Source organism: Tachysurus vachellii, chromosome 21 (assembly GCF_030014155.1).
Source record: "Tachysurus vachellii isolate PV-2020 chromosome 21, HZAU_Pvac_v1, whole genome shotgun sequence".
Lineage (NCBI taxonomy): Eukaryota > Metazoa > Chordata > Actinopteri > Siluriformes > Bagridae > Tachysurus > Tachysurus vachellii.
Genome location: NC_083480.1, coordinates 7809435 through 7830290, shown reverse-complemented (window position 1 = coordinate 7830290; position 20856 = coordinate 7809435). Strand labels below are relative to the sequence as shown.

The window sequence follows — 20856 nt, the reverse complement described above, 5'->3', positions numbered from 1 at the left end:
ATCACACAGCCTATTTATACCAATTTCCAGCAGCCGATCCAAGCTCCTGTGTTGGTCTGCCATGTAACTGCCTGTTTGCTAGGACTGTGTCCTGTACGTCTAATTTAAGCATGTTCCCATATCCATGTCACGTGTTTTCTAATTTAAGCTGATGACTGGCTTCTGTCAGTGGGTAAGGAGGTCATGCAGGAATGACCTCCCCTTGACCTTTCACCTCCACATCCCTACAACTCGTCATGTACTTTACAATCTATTTTTACGGCAACAAATGACACTTTGAAACATTTAGACAATTCTGTTTGTCGAGTTTACACTTCAGTACTTTTATTTCTCCATCAATGTGTTTTCCCCTCTTCAACAAGTCATACTTTTCTATAAAATAGCTTGCAGCTTTCAGACACAAGCTGGAAAGCTGACTGGTCTAAGATCAGTGCAGATGTGTATATATACACACACACACAAATGACGACTTCATATGGACATGTGAACTGGATGATCATTTGCGTGTCTTGTGCTTATGTTTCTTGTGCTTTTTCTTCTTTTCCGATTGTGTATAGGTGTGTCTTGCTCTTTTGGCATTATCACTGCTCTCTGATGATGATCTCTCTCGCTTTCTCTCTTTCTTTTTCTTCTCTTTCTTGGCTTTCTTTTCCTGTGGCATTGAGAGATCAAATAAAAGAGCAATGTGAGTTTTACAAATGGAAAATAAAAGAAATCCAAGTAACTTAAAACAAGACATGCTTTTAGAAGAAGGGATGGAAAAAAGATTGATTGCTCGCTCTGGGGAGGGGCTGAGCAGTGTGTTGCTACCTTCTTTCTTTTCTGAGGCTCTGATTGGACAGTCTGGCTGGTTGGTTCCTCCTTCTCCTCCTCTTCTGGCACCAAACTATACTGTTTCTCCCCTGGCTGTGAGAAACAGTCCTTTGCAAAGTGACCTAAGAGCAAACACATGCACGGAAATTAACACACACACACACCCGTATCTGGACCTTGGGCCTTTCACATACTTTGATAGCCCCATAGAGCCGTTCCCATACAGATGTTTAGCCTTAAATCAAACCATAGCAATTCTGGAGAGGACAAAGTGTTTACACAGCTTTTCAGGAGTGAAATCCAAAAGCTTTCCCAGGACATACAAAGTTTAAGCACTGATGTAACCAAAGCCTGTCATTTTTTATTTCTACCCAATGTTAGTTGGCAGTTTGGTGTAACATTACCACACAGCACTACGACCTGAAAAGCTTATTTTGTGTTCAGTTTACACACAGATGTTACCAAGCATGTTCATTTACTCATCTTCAGTAACTAATTTATCCTGCTCGACTTCACAGAGGCCTCTGAGCTAATCACATGATGTCTGGGAATACACTCGGGATAGGATCATCACATCACACAAGTTCACACACCCTTTCACATTTATAGGGAAATTTGACACCTAGGGCAAATTTGTATGTGGCACGCCTGTTTGTTTGTTTTTTTGAGGTGGGAGGAAACTTTAGTTAACGGGATTGAGGGATTTAGTTAACGGACTTGTGTTTCTATTCCAATAAAATTTAAAAAGGATCATGCGATTTGTTTTGCTAATATCATTCTGGACTCTTAACCTGACAACTTTTGGGAAGGATTAGCACCGTCTAACAATAATTATTGTTGTTTTTAATTATAATTAAATCTCATGCACAGATTCTGCTCAGCTCCTGGTAATGCTGTTAACTCTGTGGTTATATAATTGTATATAATTGTGGTTATATAATATTATATAATATGATTCCTTGTTTTAAATTTTTCTTACCTGTGCACCCACACTTCTTACAGGTAGTATTGAGCACAGCCTCTAGAGTGATTTTCTGACTTGTATGATCCCGGAACTGCCTTCGCCTGCGTGCATCCTGCCTTATATATGTACATACAGAGTGATTAAACGTTCAAATGAATAATGCCTAAAGCTAAAATGAAATAGAATAAAATCCTGTCATAAACATGAACAAATGCAGTCTAAATGAAAGACTACATACTCAGCCATAACATTGTTGGGGTCCAGGTCCCGCCCTGTGCCTTGATTAACAGCTTTCATGGAAAAGGCGAGCTTGATTTTATCATCATTAATCTGGCACAAAACAGTAAAATAATCTGTTTATTCTGCTTCTGGACAATAAATTTCTGTTGTGCTGCTTGTTGTGTATTTACCTCTCTGCCTATGACTTTAATCCACACTTGCTCACCAACATCCACAATTTCAGTAGGATTATCAACCCGGGAGGCAGACATGTCGTTCTTATGAACTAGACCTGTGAGAGCAAATATATACTCTAAATAACGCCTTCATCCATTTATCAGTACGCAGGATTAATCAAACAATTCAAAGACTTACCATGTTTTCTGTATCCTGGAATCTTAACAAAAACACCATATGTTGTAACAGAAACCACCTGCAAAAGAGAATGAGATGAAAAGAATGAGAAAGAAAACACACACACACTATATCTCTAATTAGATGATGTGAGTTCTGACCTCTCCTCGTAGAATGCTGTACAACTCTGGTAGTCCATCCAGTCCTGCTGGCTCTCTGCTGCGCTCACCGGCCATTGCAGCGCTAACACACACAGAGGTAACTAACATTACTACCTCTATTAATACTAATTGGCCTTTTCCAAAGTAAAACTACCCCACAGGTGCATTTTATACTGTACATATACCATCATTAACTGTGGGACCAAAACTGGCCACCATAAAAACACTGCTGATCAGATGTGTAGGTTGTGGATAACTCATCCTGAAACAGTGATGGAGAAATGACGGTGTTTGCATTGCACTGGTTAATCAGCTCCAGCACTTATTTTGATATTTATTTAGTAAATTTCTTTATACTGGTCAGGAACACCGTGGATCCGAAGCAAGAGGCATGATTTCACCCTGGATGAGATGCCAGGTCTTCAGTGTGCACACATTCACACACTCTAGATAACTAGGGCCAATTTAGCGTTGTCAGTCAAACTACTGGCATGCTTTAGGAGGAAGGAGGAGAACCCTGACGTGCACAGAAACGGTACACAGACAGTAACCTGAGATCAGAATTGAACCGGGGACTTGAACCTGGAGCTGTGAGATAGAAACGTGTAGAGGATGACTAGCACAAGTTGTACGTGCATGGACCAAATAACACTTATAGTTGTACTAATTGTACACCTAGAGAATATATATCACATTTCATAAATAAAATGGTCAACTAAAATTCCCATTAACAACTGCTGTATCTGATGCACTCATACCAGTGCAACACAATAACTTGTCATTAAAATGTCCTAGTCCAGGGGGGGGAAGAAGGAGAGGGAAGAGGGAAGGAGAGTGTGTGTGAAGGAGGGGGAGGAGGAGGAGGGTGTGAAGGAGGGGGAGGAGGAGGAGGGTGTGGAGGGTGTGGAGGAGGGTGTGGAGGAGGAGAAAGAAAAGGTTGACAAAGTGCTAACAGAACAGCCTAAACTTATTGTTTGTAAACTTACACAAAGCGCCCAAACGGTGATCTACATGGTGCTTGTACTTAATGTGAGTGCAGACAAAATGGTGTTTAATACATTAGTCACATTACTCACACATTAAAGCAGCAGTTATCTCTCACTGCGTATGACAGTTTATTAATAATGACCGTACTGGATGAGATCATGCGACACTTACCGCTTTAACTCAGCTTTTTGTTATGGTTTTATTCCCAAAATAAACAATCCACCAGCGTTCAAGTGACTAAATACATTCAAGTGTTTTCTTCTCTTGTGTACAAGAGGTTCGACTTCCGGTTCAAACAGCGCCATGAAACAGACGGCAGCCAATAAAACCTTCCATTACATGAACGAACCAATGAGAAAACGTTTACTGTAGCGGAAGTGTTTTCTTAACCCGAACCAACGTTTAATGGCGGACGGTGGATGGTGGACTGTGTAAACCATACAAACTCCTGCCACGAGAGAAACTGCGATAAATTGTTCTTTTTCTGTCTGTCTTTTGAACCGCAGCCGCTTTAAACAATGATTGAAGCTGTGAAGCGCGGAGCTGAAATGGCGCTCGTTCCCACGGGGGTGAAGAGACCGAGGACGGAGCTGGTGGCAGCGGCGCAGCAACTCACTACTATGGTACTGTGTGTGTGTGTGTGTGTGTGTGTGTGTGTGTGTGTGTGTGTGTGTGTGTCTGTGTCTGTGTCTGTGTCTGTGTCTGTGTGTGTGTGTGTGTGTGTGTCTGTGTCTGTGTTTTCCAGAGAGACATACAACTTATTTCAATTTATATAACTGAGTAAAATTGAGGGTTACGAGCAGTGGCAGCTTTGGTGGACCTGGGATTTGAACTCATGACCTTCTGGTTAGAAGCCCAACACCTTAACCACTAGTCTGTCACGTCCCCCACAGTACATTATGAGTAAAGCTGGTACTTAAGCAAAAAAATTGACTGACTAAATATGTAAAGTCTAAATATGGAAAGCAAATAGAGTGTAAATAATTAAATATGGTAGGAGAACACAGACATATTTTTTCTTTCTAACCCTTAGTTCTGTGTTGTCTTATATAGAACCAGGGTTCTGTATGAGCGTTGTTTTATTTCACTATGTACTGCATCAGCTGTATATGGTTGATGCAGCAGATGAGAATCGAGAAGTTTCACTGAGAATAGACATCTGAGATCAGTGCCTCCCTAAAGCATGCTACCGTGTTATGGCAATAAAAAGTCCTCTGTTATAATATTATTTGTCGTAGAGGATTATTAACTGAACAATATGATGTTTTATCTTTGTGTGTGTGACTTGTTTCATAGGGTCCTCCACGCAGCTCCAGTTTGCAGGCTCCTATAATGTTGTTGTCTGGGCATGAAGGAGAAGTCTACTGCTGCAAGTTTCATCCTAATGGCTCCATGCTCGCTTCTGCAGGATTTGATCGCCTGATCTGTACGACATGTCACTGAGTACTTTGAAAAACTCACTGCATTTGTTTTTAGTTGTGATGCTTTTCTTTTTGTCTGTTCCATGCATTGGGTTCATCTCAGGATGGCTATTTGGTAAAGGAGTTCTACCAAAACAATCAGTTTTATCACTGATTCTGCTCAGGGCTCAGCTCACTCTGTGAGATTTAAATCGATTGAAGCCACAGTTAATGGTGTTTCAGTATTCTGAGTAACTAATGTTGCTTGTATAGTCTGCCCACTCTGTGGTCTTCTTAACAGGCAGTTATTTCAGTCTCTTTAAAAGAAAAGGGTATTTTGAGGGGTAGTAACATGTCCAGCTTGCATTTTGTGTTTTTCACAGATTGCGGACTGTTATTTGACTAATTAGTTTAAGTACCTATTCATTGTCTGGCTTTATATATGAAAGATTTCTGAAATGCTGTTTGTGTCTTGTCCAGTGTTATGGAACGTGTATGGAGAATGTGAAAACTTTGCCACCCTAAAGGGCCACACCGGAGCTGTAATGGAGCTTCATTATAACACAGACGGCAGGTGTGTATGTTTTACAGCACTCTGAGGTCTATTTAAATAGTGTTATTAGTAATTTGGACTCTTGTCTAAAAGGTTGGGTTCTGTGACCAGCCTTGAAGTTTAGATTGCTTTCACATATTTGTCCATTTGACTTCCAAGCAGAGATCAGAGTCAGAGTTGTCTTCTCCATTATTTTTGTGTATCTTTGTTTGCACAGTTTTTTTTTAAACCCACATCACTCAACTTAAATATTTTTGCTGTTTGGTGTATTTGTTTGTGCAGTGTAAAATCAAACCAAATCAAGTAGCAAATGATGCAAAAGTTTCGCTTTGACTTGACAACCATAAGAAATAACAGACCCTCCAGGTAAAAACTGAACCAAAGGACAGAGCTGTAGTACAACGAAGCACTTTTGTTCAAGGAAAAATGCCAGCTTTGCTTCACAAATTATTTGAAACTATTTGTCTATATAAAATTGAGTCTGCATGCTACTATAATTTCTTCAAATTCTTTATGCACTATTATTGTTGTTATTTTTTTCGATTAAAGAGTCAACAGAGCCCGTTTTCCTCTCTGCCTCACATGCACATGCTTTATGCACCTGGAGAGCGACATGCTTTTTAGACACTTTCAGATGTCTTTGTCTGCTTCCCCCCCAGTCTGCTCTTTTCAGCCAGTACGGATAAGACCGTTTGTGTGTGGGACAGCGAGACAGGGGAGCGTGTGAAGAGACTGAAAGGCCACACGTCCTTCGTAAATTCTTGTTTTCCTGCCCGTCGTGGACCACAGCTGGCCTGCACTGGCAGCGATGATGGAACTGTGAAGGTAAATAAGACAGAAATCAGAAATGATTGATGAGCTACACATGAGAGATTAATAACAATCTTAGACTTTTACTGAACTCTGAGTTTGATTACTCAGGCTATGTTCAGCAGGCAGGTTGAATCTGATCTTTTTTGGGCTGTTTGATCTCGGCTAGAAGGATTTTATGCAGTGATGATTTTTATTAATTAAAGCTTTTCCGGTATTTTGAACCAATTAAAAAAATGAATGTGTGGAATAAAAGTCTAATCAGCCCTGGCATTATTTATCATCATTATTATTTGTGTTATTATTATTTAATGCTTTTATTCAAGGATGTTCAGCTGCAATGGCTGGTTTCCTCTATCTACATGGAAGAGCAAATTTATTCAAACAAGGATAAGGAAGGGATAAAACTGGCTAGTGGGTGAAATATATGAAAAAAGGCAATCTTTAGGCAAAAAGAAGTATTTTGCTGTTATTTGCAGTAAATCCATATTGACGTGTACTATAGATAAAATTGGGTTTGGCCATATGGAGTATGGCCCTGTTTCTATAGTGGGGCAAATCTTATTTATAGACAAAGACGGGATGTAATACTCTGACAAACCTACATATGTTAATGTAACATAAATCAGCTTCTAATAAGCGGACACTCCGTAACACAAATGTAGTAAAATGAATAGAATTTGATGACCTTTACTTTGGTAGTTAATGTGTTTTGTTGTCCATGATAATTACAAATGCTAGGTAAAAAATTGTTCCTTGGATTGTTCCTTGGTTTTCAGCTGTGGGACATCAGGAAGAAGGCATCAGTTCATACGTTCCAGAACACATACCAGGTTTTAAGTGTTACCTTCAATGATACCAGTGACCAGATCATCTCAGGAGGCATCGACAATGACATCAAGGTCCATCTTCAAGCATGTGACAGACATGATCACTCACTGCTTGTGTTTGTCAGTGTGTTTACTTTACGTGTACATGTGTGTGTGTGTGTGTGTGCCTCAGGTATGGGACCTGAGACAGAATAAGCTGATTTACAGCATGCAGGGACACGGAGACTCAGTGACGGGGCTCAGTCTCAGCTCTGAGGGATCCTATTTACTGTCCAACTCCATGGACAACAGTGGTGAGTGGCTGCTTTTGATCTGTGTGAGAGAAAGCAATGCAGCTCATAAGATTAAAATACTGTGTGTTATATCCTTTTATATAATCTCTCCTCTGTGATTTAGTGCGCGTTTGGGATATCCGTCCATTTGCCCCTAAGGAGAGATGTGTGAAGATTTTCCAGGGAAATGTCCACAATTTTGAAAAGGTAATTCATGCAAGTCATAAAATAATGTGCAGTAATAATGATCTTGTGTAATCTCCTGTGTTTTTCCACCAGTTAATGCCATACAGGATGGGTGGATGATATGTTTGCTCTAATCTTCAATTTGATTAAAAAACATTATGCACATTAATATATTTACACGTTTCTTTTGTTAACCTTTCAGTAATACGTTGTAGACGTTCTTATTTAAGTTTTATTTATTTGCAAAACTTTACATTGCTTACAGTGATAGCAAATTAAGAATTAGAATCAGTGGCCTATTAGTGTGCTAAATAAAACAAAACCAGCTTCATGAGGGTGAATCACACTATAGGCTTTTTTTTTTTTACCCAAATAACCAGAGCTCCTTACTGTTTAAATGAATGGAAACAATATACTTTGTTCTTATAAACTGTTTGTTTTAAAGTTTAAAATACTTAATTATTATAATAATTATGGAGTAATAATAATATATTTTAAATCAGATTAATTTAGTATGGTAAGTCACTGTTTACATTTTTTACATAAGGCAAATCTGTTACTGCTTTTTGAAGTTTACACACGTTTAATGGGGCACAAATGTAGTTAGAACTAGGTAACTACCCAAAAATTCTGTATCATTGCTGTATCAGTTATTATTGAACCAAATCTCAACCATTGTCAGCTGCATTAATGTCTGAAATGGTTGACATGGAAGTTATTTATACATGTACGTATTTCATGTACGTATTTTATCGGCTGTCCACTTTTGAAGTCAAGTGCAAGTCCAGAGAAAAGCCAGCTGATCATTTCTGCTCACAAAAGCTATAAAAGATTCCTATATAGACATCAGCTGTGTTTTTAAGATAGTGTTTAATCTCTCTTCTCTCTCACTCAATAACTCACCCTTGTGTTATCATTCTTCTAAGATCACGTATCCTAATGAGAAACTGCACATAATGGCATTGTGATTATGGAAACATCCATGTACTAAATGTTTTATGGATTTCTTTTGTCTGAAGAATCTTCTACGCTGCTCTTGGTCACCAGATGGCAGTAAGATAGCGGCAGGCTCCGCTGATAGGTAAGAGATTGTGTGCCTACAGAACAATAACAGCATCGTGTTAATGATTGGTGTATAATTCTGCACGTTTGCTGTTTAGGTTTGTGTATATCTGGGACACGACCTCTCGTAGAATCCTTTATAAGCTTCCTGGCCATGCTGGATCAGTCAACGAGGTGGCCTTCCATCCAGAGGAACCCGTTGGTAAATTCACCTATAATTCTGCTTCCCCTTTTATCTGTGACACAGAGGAAATTTAGAGAGTTTGACTGTGGTGTTTGGGTTTACACTCTGCTTGTTGTGTTCTGTATAATTTTGTGATGGATGTTTTTGTCTTCCACAGTTCTATCTGGATCCAGTGATAAGCGCCTCTACATGGGGGAAATTCAGTAGAGTGCATGCGAGCGAGCGAGCGAGCGTGTGTGTGTGTGTGTGTGTGTGTGTGTGTGTGTGTGTGTGTGTGTGTGTGTGTGTGTGTGTGTGGGGTAAGCATGAGGATTAATTCTTTAAAGAACAGTCCTTAAATTTTGACAGTTTTTGGCCAAGGATAAAATGTTCAGTTCCTTTTCTATGCTTTTAATAAACTCATTTTTGGAGAAATGAATTTTCATGTTCTTTTATTTCTCTTCAATATGAAATTCTTGTAGCTGTCCTGATCAGCAGGATAAGCTGGAGTCCAAAATTATTTAACACGAGCTACAACTGAACTGAATTTGTTTGCTCAGAGTTTAGAGCACTGTGTGGATATGTAAGTACAGTTAATTACAGGTTTGCATTCCATGAAGAAATATTATAACAATACATTAAATAGGATTGACAGATGTTCATTAACTACACTAAACAAATCGGGCCTTTTTTCATGTTGGGATATTACAAATAAGATGTAATGCTTTGTGAAATAAAAATGTGAAATATAGGATCTCTACAAACTTGTGTATCCACTATATGCTTCTTTCTGTGTCCTCTGAACAGTTTTTGATTCTGTTCATCTCCTCTGAAAATTAATTTTGACCAGTGTTCTAGATTGTTCTGTCGGATTGTGTGCACCTTTCTCTCAATATTTATCCGTTAACAATGGATAAGCACTGGTAGTTAAAATCAAGAGGAAGAAATACAGAAGAAAACCTAAAGCTAAAACCCAATCTCAAATTCATAAAGAAACATTTCAGTTAGTTTAAGCTTTATGCCCTGAGGAAGGATTGTGCACATTCACAGTTAACTATAAAAACTATTCACTTGAGCCATGAAAATAAGATCAATCATAATCTACAAAAAAATCGTGTAGAATTTTCTTGCAGCAGCAGAGCAACCAGTTTCTGTGTTTTCTTACAAAGATCACCAACATAGACTTTTTCTTTTATTTTCTTTTTTTATATATAATAGATGAGCGGCAGTAACTTCCAAAAGAGGGAGGTGAAATGGCATCAAGCTGCAGACAGATAAGTAATTATTAATAGTTATGTTCTTAAGCCATTCATCTTGCGCTCAACATTTCGACTAAATTATGTCAAGAAGTTTTTCATTTGTGCTGTCGTTCCTTTATTTTTGTTTCACTTTATTAATGAGTGAAACCCTGGAGGCATGAAACATATTTGGCAAAAAAATGAAAGCGGAGCAGACCTAAAAGAAGTCAAAGATAGACTTTGCATAAGAGTAATCTATTTACCTAATAGTCAAATAGAATTTATTCATGGAAGGCATTACTGCTCCATGACAGATACTGAAATGTCAAAGAAAAAAAAACACATAAGCACTATCACATGATGCTAGGTCTTTTTGTGTATGATGGGACTGGCATAGACTGTAAACAGGTTGGAAAAAGTGCTAGACATCTGCAAGGCTGCCAGGAAGCTAATTGTATAAATTATTTGATCATAAATAAGGTGGAGATGAAGGGTCTTTGGTCTTTATTTGAAATTTCATCCGTGGTGAGGAAGTTGTGGGTATACTTTCTTTGGTTCATGGTACAATATACAATGTTTCTCTCATTGTATTATGTCAGTGTTGTGTGAAACTACCAACACTACATGCCACAATAATAGTGTCTCTCACACTCAATAGTGTGACTCTCAGCCCATACTGACACTGGTGATGACTATAAGCATGTCAGCACTGATCCAGTGAGGCAGGTTCAGGCTCCAGGAAGGGGACTATGCTTCTTGTACTATACTGTAACTTTTCATTAAGACATGTACAATGTAGACTCAAATCTTTGAGTCAAAGCCCTCATCATAAGTTGATCGTTTGACCATTTACTTTCTTTTCATTCATTACTTAGCAATATTAATGAAGTGGAGAAAAGTACATAATTACTATTTTTATATTTAAAAAATGATGTTATTTCTTACATATTAATGTTGTAGAAGGATCTCTGGTTCACAAAATATCCTTCCTTTATTACATTTATTACTATTTGAAGCTGTTTAATACATTTCATGCAGCATGACTGAAAAACCAGTAATTCTGTAGAATTTATTTCTGATATCTGGTTGTAATACAATCTAATATCTATTAATGGCTTTACAGTAAAACTATTAGGATTAAGCAATCCATTATATCACAAAGCTTTATCAGTGATATAATAACAATGATGTTGGGCAAACTATTATCTTACCTCAAAGCCCTCATCACTCCTCGCACTGCACCTCGCACCCTCAGATCTACCAGCACTGTTCGACTGGTTCCACCATCTCTCAGGGTAAGAGGTAAGCATACTATGAGACTCTTTTCTGTTCTGGCACCAAGGTGGTGGAATGAACTTCCCTTAGGGGTCCGGACACTGGCTATTTTCAAATGACGGTTGAAGACCTACTTATACATGAAACACTTCAACTATCACTTCCTTGTTTGTTGTATGTATATTTATATAAAAAAAAACTTTGAACAGTGTTTTTGGCTCATGATATCTAAGTATGTAACCTAGTGAACCAGAGTTAATGTATAAAATGATAGAGACATAAGCACTTTTGTACATCGCTCTGGATAAGGGCGTCTGCCAAATGCTAAAGACAGATAGACAGATAGATAGCTGGTTTAGTAATAAAAAGTGTTTTCAGGTCTGTAATGGACTACTGAGTATCCACCAAATAACAAAGATGGCTAACAGAAGCTACCATTCAAACCAAAAGCTGTCAAATTTATTGCTCTATTTATTTATCTGTCCTTTTTTGTAATTTGTACATTAAATGAAGAATGTGTGATTAGTCTAATCACTTTTAGTTTCTAATCAATAGACATTTTTAAGGAAAAAAGATGATGATGATGATGGTGATGATATTGTCATGTTCTTGTTTACCACACTGTCTTAGTCACTGTCATGGCATTCTGTGTATGTTACGTATTAACCATGGTGGTGCTGTTGCACTTGCAGAATCCTCCTTATCCCATTAGTTTCCACCACATAATCTGAAGTGGATCCTTTTTTATATCTGTTTTGAAAGACGGTGGGTGGGTGGAGGGGCTTCTTTGGAAGGGGTGAGGGGCAAAGTCCTGCTAGCCCATCTATACCAGCTGCCCCAGGAGAAACTGAAAAGCATATTTTGTGTGCTTTGAAGGGGGAAGCTTCTGGTTTTCCCCCAAACTCTTTGTTGAGACATTTAGAATTTCCCCAAAATCAAGTGGATGTAGTTGGTAAACAACATCATGACCATAATGGAAAGCAGGAAAGGATTATATTAAGAGGAAAACAAAACTAAAACAGGTTTTATCTTAAGTGAAAATAGTCTTATAACCTACAGCTGACGTTAACTACAATATTACAATAAAACTGCCATCCCTTTCCCATCGTAAGTGGGAAGATTTCCTTTAATAATCATCCTGAACACACTGTATATTGATGAAATGTCTTAAGCGGGTCATACCCAAATGTTCCTTTATTTATACAGTAATAAAAGGGATTATATATAAAACAACTATTTGCGCATCAAAACTTTAAGGCTATTTTGTCCTCTCCAAAAAAACGCAATCTTGGTGCTATATTCTTTTCTTATTTTTTTAATGTTTTTATTTTTTTTACAGTTTTCCCTTTTTAATCAGAATCCCGACAAAAGTCCCTTTGCGCATATAACGCACTCCATTTAAGGCTATTCTTCCGTGCACCATGTTACAGCCTTCACTTGGATAGGGGGTAGGGTGGCATTAGGGATGAAGCCATGCTCTTTTCCTTTGTGTTCACTCGCTTGGCTGGAGGAGGAGAAGGAGAAGGAGGCGAACTCCCCCGCGCGGACTGCTGGTAAACTTGCACGAGGGTTTGGTTTCCACCCATAATCCCTTTCTCTCGCCCTCCTGTCGGTGTTGACAAAGAGTCGAGCGGTACAGAGGGATGCTCATAAGGTAGCTTCAGTCTCAGCTAAATCTGTCTCTTTAAAAACGGCCTGCTTTTCCTCGGGAGAAAGCGACACCGGACAGCGCGCGCGGTAAGTGACAAAGGCGCGCTTTGTGCCTGGCACTGATTTCATCTGCGGTACATATACACCCCCCCAGACGCTGTCCGTGTGATCGAATATCATATGATGCTTATTTGTGCAAGTTAAACATGTTCCCTTTTTCTGTCTGTGTGCGCGTGTGTGCTGTTCTTTGTGCGCTCTTGGAATGAAGGCGTGGCGACCCGTTGCGGTCGGTGCCGTGTGAGAACAAAGTCACCCGGAGACGCGGATGAAGTGCGGTTATGATCATCAACAGCGCTGAAGTATTAACGCACAGAACCGCGGCCGCAGCCCGCTGGGCTCCCTGACGGTTTGGTGTGTATAAATAACGGTTATACAGCCGTCACGCTGGACCTCAACGGAGATCCGTCGTTCTCGCGGCGCCTCGCGGGGCCCAAACCGTGCATGAAGCGCGAGAGCATGGGCCGCTGCGACGGGAGGTGCACGCTGGTGGTCATCTGCTCCTTGCAGCTGGTAGGTGCTCGCCTGTGTGCTGTGATCTCTTCTAGCACACTGCTTTCATACTCACATGTTCAGTTGTGTCTGAGTTGAATGAGTGACTGTGATTGGAGGTGCGGAGCAGGCTTTGTGAATAAAAGGGTAAAAAAATTTCCCCTGGTTAATATTTCTGGACACACAGACAGTCTGATAGAGTATCTGTAATAGAGAACTGCACTGTTTCAGGCTTGGGGTTACTCATTGTTGTGAAGGTTGTGAGTTCAAATCCCAGCATCACCAACCTGCCCTTAACTCTCAACTGCTCAGTTGTATCCTGTCTCAGTTATAAGGCTCTGTGCAGCTGCCAAATGAGAATGTGTTACAAAAAAAAGATATTGGCCTAAGATGTTATTCTTATCAGACTGGTATACATTTATGCTGTGAAAATGGATTATGACTAACATGACAGATTTTCCTGCCATATTTTTTATGTCAGGATTATTTAGTAAATACAGTGACACAAACTGAAAAGGAATATGGTTCCAGAAGTAAGACTGGACGTGCTGAGAAGTCCCTGAGATTTTTAAGGGGTTAGCACACGCCGGTGTCAGGCCTGTCAGGTTTCACATCAATCAGCAATGCAAGCTTGCAGAGCACCGGAGGACGTTAGTATTGGATCAGTGTCGGGTATCGGCCAGTACTCAGAATGTTGATATTGGTAACATAACAATCGTTGCGTCACTAGAATGGATTTCATAGAAACTTTTAATGCCCCAGTTCTGTGTGTGTTTTGTGAGAGTGGGCATGTGGCAAAAAGGGATCTCCTGAGGTAGGGGCTCTTTTCTCATAGGGCTGTGGGCTGGGGCTCCAGGCAGTTTCCATGGAAACAGCTGCAGCAGAGCGCTATGGGATTACTTTGTGTGTGTGTATGAAGGGCCCGTTGCGTTTGTGTGCCCCTGGCCTAAATGGATGGTCGTGTTTTATTGGCCTTTTATGGCTCATTTTGCCTGTGCAGTCCACAGATGGTTGATAAGTTATGGTAAGAATATATATGTGACGGACCAATTTTAACCCTTTGCACTGAATTGCAAGCAAAGCATCATACATCACCCATATAACAGTTTTATATAGTGAATAGTATATAAAAAACTCAAACTTGCACAGCCGTGAATTGACACTGGTTGTATTGACTCTTGTGTTGATTCAGTAGGCATGTATTTGCAGCTGACACTGTGGTACACTGTGGACAATCTCCCTGACACTCTTTGTACAGTTGCTCTGTGCCACTTTCTCTTTTTGGCTGATCCACAAAACCTGTCCCAAGCAGCTTGTTTGTTTCTTGGATGCCTGTAGCTTATTTGAGCTTCACCTGTTAATGAGAGGCAACAATAGCAGACGTCCCATTCTGGGCAGAATGCTGGGTCTGCTATGTAGGCCAGGCCTGTGCTGCAATAGTCTTCCACAGAGGCTGCTTAAAGTAGCCAGGCAGGAGAGGTTACTCTACTTGTGTATATGTACGTCAGCTTGCCTACACCATAGCTTATCTATTTTTTAAGACTGAACAATCCAAAAAATTCAAAGCAGGCAGCTAGAATGTCAGGCTCTTTAATTATTTATTGAAAGAACCTATTCAACAGCTTTTGAATATCATTATTCAATGTTATAATGGATGTATATAATAAGAACCAATACACTTCAGTGGAAAAGGTTGTTGTTGCTGTTTGAAGTCAAGTGTTATTAGAGCAGTTATTTGTACTTTTTTCTATAGTGCTTATTTAGTGTACATTAACTTTATGCCTATGTGCTTTGTAGCTGGCTGTGCTGCAGAGGCAGGTGTTTGATTTCCTGGGCTATCAATGGGCTCCCATCTTGGCAAACTTTCTACACATCCTGGCTGTCATTCTGGGAGTGTTTGGTACGGTGCAGGTCCGCTCACGATATCTTATACTGGTAAGTGCACACCTGCACACACACACAAATACTGCATATGTTGACTGAGTAAGAGCATACAATAGAAATCACTCAAAGCATCTACTCTAGAATAATCATTGTTGTTTGAATTGCACATATATGAATCTGTGTTTTGAGTTGCTTCTCTGCTACATGTGTCTAGTGCTTTGTTTTTTGTATTTACTACTTTGTGTGTGCTCAGTATGCAGTGTGGCTGGTGATCTGGGTTGGTTGGAACGCTTTTATTATCTGTTTCTACCTGGAAGTGGGCCACCTGTCTCAGGTAAATACTGTAAAAGAAGAATGTTTAGCTCATCTATTACGGCTTATTATTTTTGTGACCTGCTAATACTTTGTACTTGTTTTGTTTGGGGCTGTTCTAATCATACAAGCCCACTCACTGCATAGGAGTGAGTTTGTCCAGTTCCATAAAATAAAAAAAAGTAAATAAGGTTGACATTAATTATTGAACACATTAATCAGACTTAGACCAAGCAGAGAAACTCTAGAACCTGAAAATTCACTAACTTGAAAACTGCCAATAAACAAGAACGTCTGAATCGTTATTCCTGTATAAAAGCCCGGGTTTATGCTTAGGCATTTACACAAGTGACTGCCATCATGCATGACTGTAACCTTAACAGGTCTTCTAGCTGTTCTAGCTACCAGAAAATCTTAATGAAAGTCTGAAAAGTAAGAGAAAACAAAAGTGGACATCAGAACACTGAGGATCACTACTACTTACTTCTAAATCAATATATTAATAGCAATAGTATTAATAGCAGCTACAAGGTGACCAGATAAAGAACAGTTTGGGATTTGGGTTAGAGTGAATTGAGTGAGGATTTTATATATCTATTGTCCTGAAGCACATTCACATTTATACCTTTAGGTAGGAATTAACATATGAAGTAATAAGCCGTTGTGTGTGAGTGCGTGAGTGAATGAGTGTGTGTGTGCCCTGCGATGGGTTGGCACTCCGTCCAGGGTGTATCCTGCCTTGATGCCAGATGACGCCTGAGATAGGCACAGGCTCCCCGTGACCCGAGAATAGTTCGGATAAGCAGTAGAAAATGAGAGCGTGAGTGAGTAATAAGCAGCGGCAGCCCCACTTCATCTTAGCTTCATCTTCATCAAGTGTTACATACAGTGTATATGGGATTTCAGTCCTGATGCACACTCTCTACTTTCATACAACACCTATTGGGTACATGAAGACTAACACAAGCTCCTCAAAAACTCTTGAAATAGCCACCTATTTTTTCCAGCTGCTGCTCATGCAGTGTCATAGGACAGCACAATACAGTCAGAGGAATACGCTATACACAAGTTCATAGCAAACAGATCTCTAGTGTCGATGTGATAGACAAGAGTCTATCAATGCATCAAGAGTGCATGACCAGTTTTACTTTCTTACCTCCCAGCCATGGATGGCTTTACCTAATGCAAACCTTTAAATAAGTGCACACTATTGTCGTTATATGTTTTTTGTTTTTTTTTTGAGAAATCCGCTAGTTTTGAGGCCTTGATTCAAATGTTTTGAAATTCCTGAGTTTTAAGTGACGCCCTTTTGCATTATTATAAATAAGTCACGATAGAATACTGAACACAATGTATACACACTGTGGGCAGTCCACACCTGTTTTGACAGGGTTTGACAGCATACTTTGATCCAGCTGCACACACAACTGGTTATACAGTACAAAACCAGATTCTCATGATGCTGAGTGATGAAATGTGTGTGTATATATATATATATATATGTATATATATGTATATATATATACATATATATATATATTTATATACACTTTTACAATGCCATAATCACATGCAGAGGTGAAAAGAGTGACTACTTTAAACATTTCTTTTATGGATATCAAATTATCCATTGCTTGATATTATACATATCTATTAAACGGTGATTTGGGTTTGTAGCATTTTTGTACTGACCAGACAGATGTTTGTTTGTGTAGTATTTATTTGTTTAAACAATTCACAGTATATACTGTGCTTTTTCCACATCTATGTATAGGATCGAGATTTCCTGATGACATTTAATACCTCTTTACATCGCTCCTGGTGGATGGAGAATGGGCCTGGTTGCTTAGTTACAACAGTGCCTGACTCCCCATTGGCTCCACAAGACCATCATGTGATCACGGTCAGTGGCTGCCTGCTGGACTACCAATACATAGAGGTGGTCAGCTCTGCCCTGCAAGTGTTCCTCGCAGTGAGTGTCTTTTCCCTTTTTTATCAGAACATTAACATTAAAGAATTAAAATCAGATCTCTCTCTCTCTCTCTCTCTCTCTCTCTCTCTCTCTCTCTCTCTCTCTCTCTATATCTATCTATCAATATATATATATATATATATATATATAAATATATATATATATATATATATATATATATATATATATGAATATGAATATCCTTTAAATACATTAGCTCATGTCTCTTATTACCCAATGCCCATTTTGTATTAAAACAACTTCTTTGACTCAGTTCTGTTTTGTTCCTAGCTTTTTGGCTTTGTATACGCCTGCTATGTAAGCAAAGTTGTCCTAGATGATGAGGACAGCTGTAAGTATTATCTGTTTTAACAGTTTATTACTGCTGTTATTGATGCACCTAAACATGTTGTCCATAGCAGTTTTTTGTCATTTTTGATTGTGTGTTTTTGTGCGTATGACAGTTGATTTCATTGGCGGATATGGGTATGGGTATCAGCCACCACAAAAGAGTTCCCACCTACAGCTACAGCCTCTTTACACGTAGGTAAACTCATTTTAATTATGATTCATTTATTTGTGGAATTTGGGAAATTCAGCTTCATTTGCAGTGATATAAACAGTGTAAAGCCATTACTAGCATTGGAAAAATGTAGTTAGTTGGCTGTTGAAAACTTATTTTCACTAATGATTTGTATTATAGGAGAACACTTAAGCAGGGTTCAGAGCTGTCTAAAACAACAGAGACTAAATTATCTACTGGTAATTCTAAAGCCTTTCTGAAGCAAACTAGCATTGTGTGATCATGCTTATGATTATAGTGTGTATAATAAAATGTGAGGCAGAACTTTTTCCTTAAAAGACATGTGTCAAACTGAATAGGATACTGTTTAAATAGTCTCTAGGTGAAGGGGATGCTGAAAGGGATTACTCCTTATCCTGTCATTCAGATCAAAATGAGCCAGCTCTGTGTGAGCTCATGTACAATGGATATTAACAGGAGATACGCTCCTATTAAAATGGCAGTTTTTTTTCACCATCCGTGTGAAATTAAATGTGTTCACAGCCTTAAACAAACTGTAAACACTGCTTAACTAAAACTGTTAAAGCAGCTTTTGATTTTATTACACGACTTTTAATCACTGACTGTTCGGGTAGCACATCATGACTTGGCAATATTTTCTTGCTTTTACTTGCAAAAACATCTCTTCTGTTCCTCTTTCTTACAAACAATGTGCCGAGTCCACAGTACTAGAACAGTGAACAACTTAGGACAACATTTTAATACGGGTTTGTGAAATTTATGTGCACAGCGTCTGCTATTTTATTTGCTATTCGTATTTATTTATATTCATATTTTTTCCTAATTATATTTTAGATGTTCTGTTATAAAAATGGTAGTTTTCATAACACTGTGGTATTACGTTAGTCTTTTTTTAAAAACTGCATTTTAGAACCAAAAATAGAACGATTGAATTAATTTTTTCCAAGAAATCAACTTAGTCATTAATTTGGATGCTTGTCTAAAAATGATGAGATACTAAAGATTTTAAAGACTAAAGACTAAAGCAAAATCATTTACATGAGAAGATGCCATTAAAAGCCTGAGAGGAACTGACTGTGCTGATATTACAAGCTTCTCCATTCCACTCAAGCTGCTGACTCAAGAGTGGAATTATAAGGGTGAAGACTTCTGTTTTAATGCATCGAATGAATTCGGTTTAAAATAAAGTCATTCATACCGAATTTCTTCCTTTTTCTTTTCTGTGTCTAGGGCTGGATAGGAAGACTGGATGTTCCCAAAGCAGGACTCTTCAGAGATGCCATCCGGTGCATTGTGGGTTACAGTATATAGTTCTACAAAATTGTCTGTGTTTCTGAAACTGTCTCCCTCTGCTGGCAGAAAAATAATAAACTGCAGCACAGACACTGTGCATTCAGCGAGTCACTGTGAGAGAAAGGCTGTGGGTGAAAGCTTGTACTGCCACACTACGTAGTGTATGTCTCTGTGTACTTAGGGGTTTAAAGTGCACAAACTATTTAGCAAATTTGAAATGCATAGCTATGATTTATTCTTCAGAATGCAGTTCAATTTCAAAGTTAAAAAACTTTGACTGCTCTGATTATGGCGTGCTTCCATTGTATGGTTTGAGTCCATTTTTTTCCACGTTCCTCACTGACATTTTTTTAGTGTTAAGTACATACAATATTTTCTCTGATCAGAAGACAGTGTACATTTGCCCATGGACTGTGGGGGAGGGACAAAAAGGCAGGCAAACCAGTAACTGACAATGCCATTGTTTTGCCTATTTGCCTAGGCATTGTGGGGGAAGATTTTAGGACTCGGGTCCTTTTGCCATGTGTGCATTTGTGTGTATGTTTAGTGTTATTTGCAAGGAGGACAACATTTGACCCAGGTAACCTTTGAACTCTTTTTCTGAGCTGTTCCTTCAGCTCCTGTGTGTGTGTATGTGTGTGTGTGTGTGAGAGAGAGAGAGAGAACTTTTTTTTCTTTATACTATGACTTAAGCCAATACAGTGTAATGTTTTAGGTGAAATTTTTAGATTGGCTAGTTGTGTAGTTGGGGAATGTTGTAGAATTTTCTGCATGTAAATATCAGAAAGATTGTAGAGAGGATGTACATTACTGTGGCCCTCACTCCAATGTGCATAAGTGTGTGTATGAGTGGACTAAAAGTATGTTCTGTTCCACTCTAGAATGAATGTTAGTAGCCATAATTGTCTATTTGTAAACCACTTTACACTGAATATATCTATATATTCATGTACATGGCTGAGGCTGGGACTGTGAGGGTGCGGGAGTTGTTGGAACAAATAAACTCTTTTTAGAATATTCCATATTTGTAATTTTTTTTAATTCTTTATAAAACAAAAATGAAAGATTGATGAGGTCCTTTCTGGGTAAATAATACCTCATATACCAGGACTGTTCATACTGAAGACCAGTAAGATGACAACATGTACACAGTATTCGAATTGACGTAACAGAAACCAGAAGCAACCAGCAAATCATTACAAATCTTACATTGTTAGAATTAAAGGTCTTAAGTATATTTACTAACATTTGATTTTACAAAGTCTTGATTTTACAAAGGCTTTACATGTTATGCCCTTTTTTTATTGAGAGACATTGTTAAATGTAAACTTTGTCAAAATTTGTTGAAGAACAGAAAATATTGTT

At 38.7% G+C, this 20856-nt stretch overlaps 3 protein-coding genes across 4 annotated transcripts; 2 read left to right on the top strand and 1 right to left on the bottom strand.

The window, feature by feature from the left end:
* Positions 1 to 293: 293 nt before the first annotated feature.
* zcchc17 (zinc finger, CCHC domain containing 17) lies at positions 294 to 3806 on the bottom strand. Its single transcript, XM_060896941.1, has 8 exons — positions 3670 to 3806; positions 2512 to 2593; positions 2372 to 2429; positions 2188 to 2288; positions 2016 to 2107; positions 1793 to 1893; positions 811 to 935; positions 294 to 652 (listed from the first exon to the last, which is right to left on the bottom strand). Exons 2-8 carry the CDS (start codon positions 2584 to 2586, stop codon positions 497 to 499), a joined length of 708 nt encoding a protein of 235 aa, XP_060752924.1. The 5' UTR covers positions 2587 to 2593; positions 3670 to 3806; the 3' UTR covers positions 294 to 496.
* A 73-nt stretch (positions 3807 to 3879) lies between these two features.
* snrnp40 (small nuclear ribonucleoprotein 40 (U5)) lies at positions 3880 to 9209 on the top strand. Its single transcript, XM_060896940.1, has 10 exons — positions 3880 to 4121; positions 4795 to 4924; positions 5379 to 5472; positions 6111 to 6276; positions 7041 to 7163; positions 7264 to 7384; positions 7488 to 7570; positions 8569 to 8630; positions 8710 to 8813; positions 8953 to 9209. The coding sequence occupies exons 1-10, from the start codon at positions 4017 to 4019 to the stop codon at positions 9000 to 9002; spliced, it is 1038 nt and encodes a 345-aa protein (XP_060752923.1). The 5' UTR covers positions 3880 to 4016; the 3' UTR covers positions 9003 to 9209.
* Positions 9210 to 12731: 3522 nt separating this feature from the next.
* Positions 12732 to 20508, top strand: nkain1 (sodium/potassium transporting ATPase interacting 1). 2 transcript variants are annotated; one of them, XM_060857196.1, is made up of 8 exons: positions 12732 to 13024; positions 13206 to 13507; positions 15284 to 15421; positions 15624 to 15704; positions 17457 to 17654; positions 17946 to 18006; positions 18119 to 18201; positions 19429 to 20508. In XM_060857196.1, exons 2-7 carry the CDS (start codon positions 13439 to 13441, stop codon positions 18199 to 18201), a joined length of 630 nt encoding a protein of 209 aa, XP_060713179.1. In that variant the 5' UTR covers positions 12732 to 13024; positions 13206 to 13438; the 3' UTR covers positions 19429 to 20508. The 2 variants fall into 2 exon arrangements, with proteins under 2 accessions (XP_060713179.1, XP_060713177.1); XM_060857194.1 differs by having other exon boundaries at positions 12734 to 13024; positions 18119 to 18197.
* The last annotated feature ends 348 nt before the right edge of the window (positions 20509 to 20856 follow it).

Coding starts and splice junctions, on each gene's coding strand:
- zcchc17 (XM_060896941.1), bottom strand. CDS start 2,586: ATGGCCGGTGAGCGCAGCAGAGAGCCAGCAGGACTGGATGGACTACCA. Junction 2,289..2,371: donor TCCAGGATACAGAAAACATG/GTAAGTCTTTGA, acceptor TTGCTCTCACAG/GTCTAGTTCATAAGAACGAC. Junction 936..1,792: donor TAAGAAGTGTGGGTGCACAG/GTAAGAAAAATT, acceptor GTTTGCTCTTAG/GTCACTTTGCAAAGGACTGT.
- snrnp40 (XM_060896940.1), top strand. CDS start 4,017: ATGATTGAAGCTGTGAAGCGCGGAGCTGAAATGGCGCTCGTTCCCACG. Junction 6,277..7,040: donor GCGATGATGGAACTGTGAAG/GTAAATAAGACA, acceptor CTTGGTTTTCAG/CTGTGGGACATCAGGAAGAA. Junction 8,814..8,952: donor CCATCCAGAGGAACCCGTTG/GTAAATTCACCT, acceptor TGTCTTCCACAG/TTCTATCTGGATCCAGTGAT.
- nkain1 (XM_060857194.1), top strand. CDS start 13,439: ATGAAGCGCGAGAGCATGGGCCGCTGCGACGGGAGGTGCACGCTGGTG. Junction 15,422..15,623: donor GCTCACGATATCTTATACTG/GTAAGTGCACAC, acceptor GTGTGTGCTCAG/TATGCAGTGTGGCTGGTGAT. Junction 15,705..17,456: donor AAGTGGGCCACCTGTCTCAG/GTAAATACTGTA, acceptor ATCTATGTATAG/GATCGAGATTTCCTGATGAC.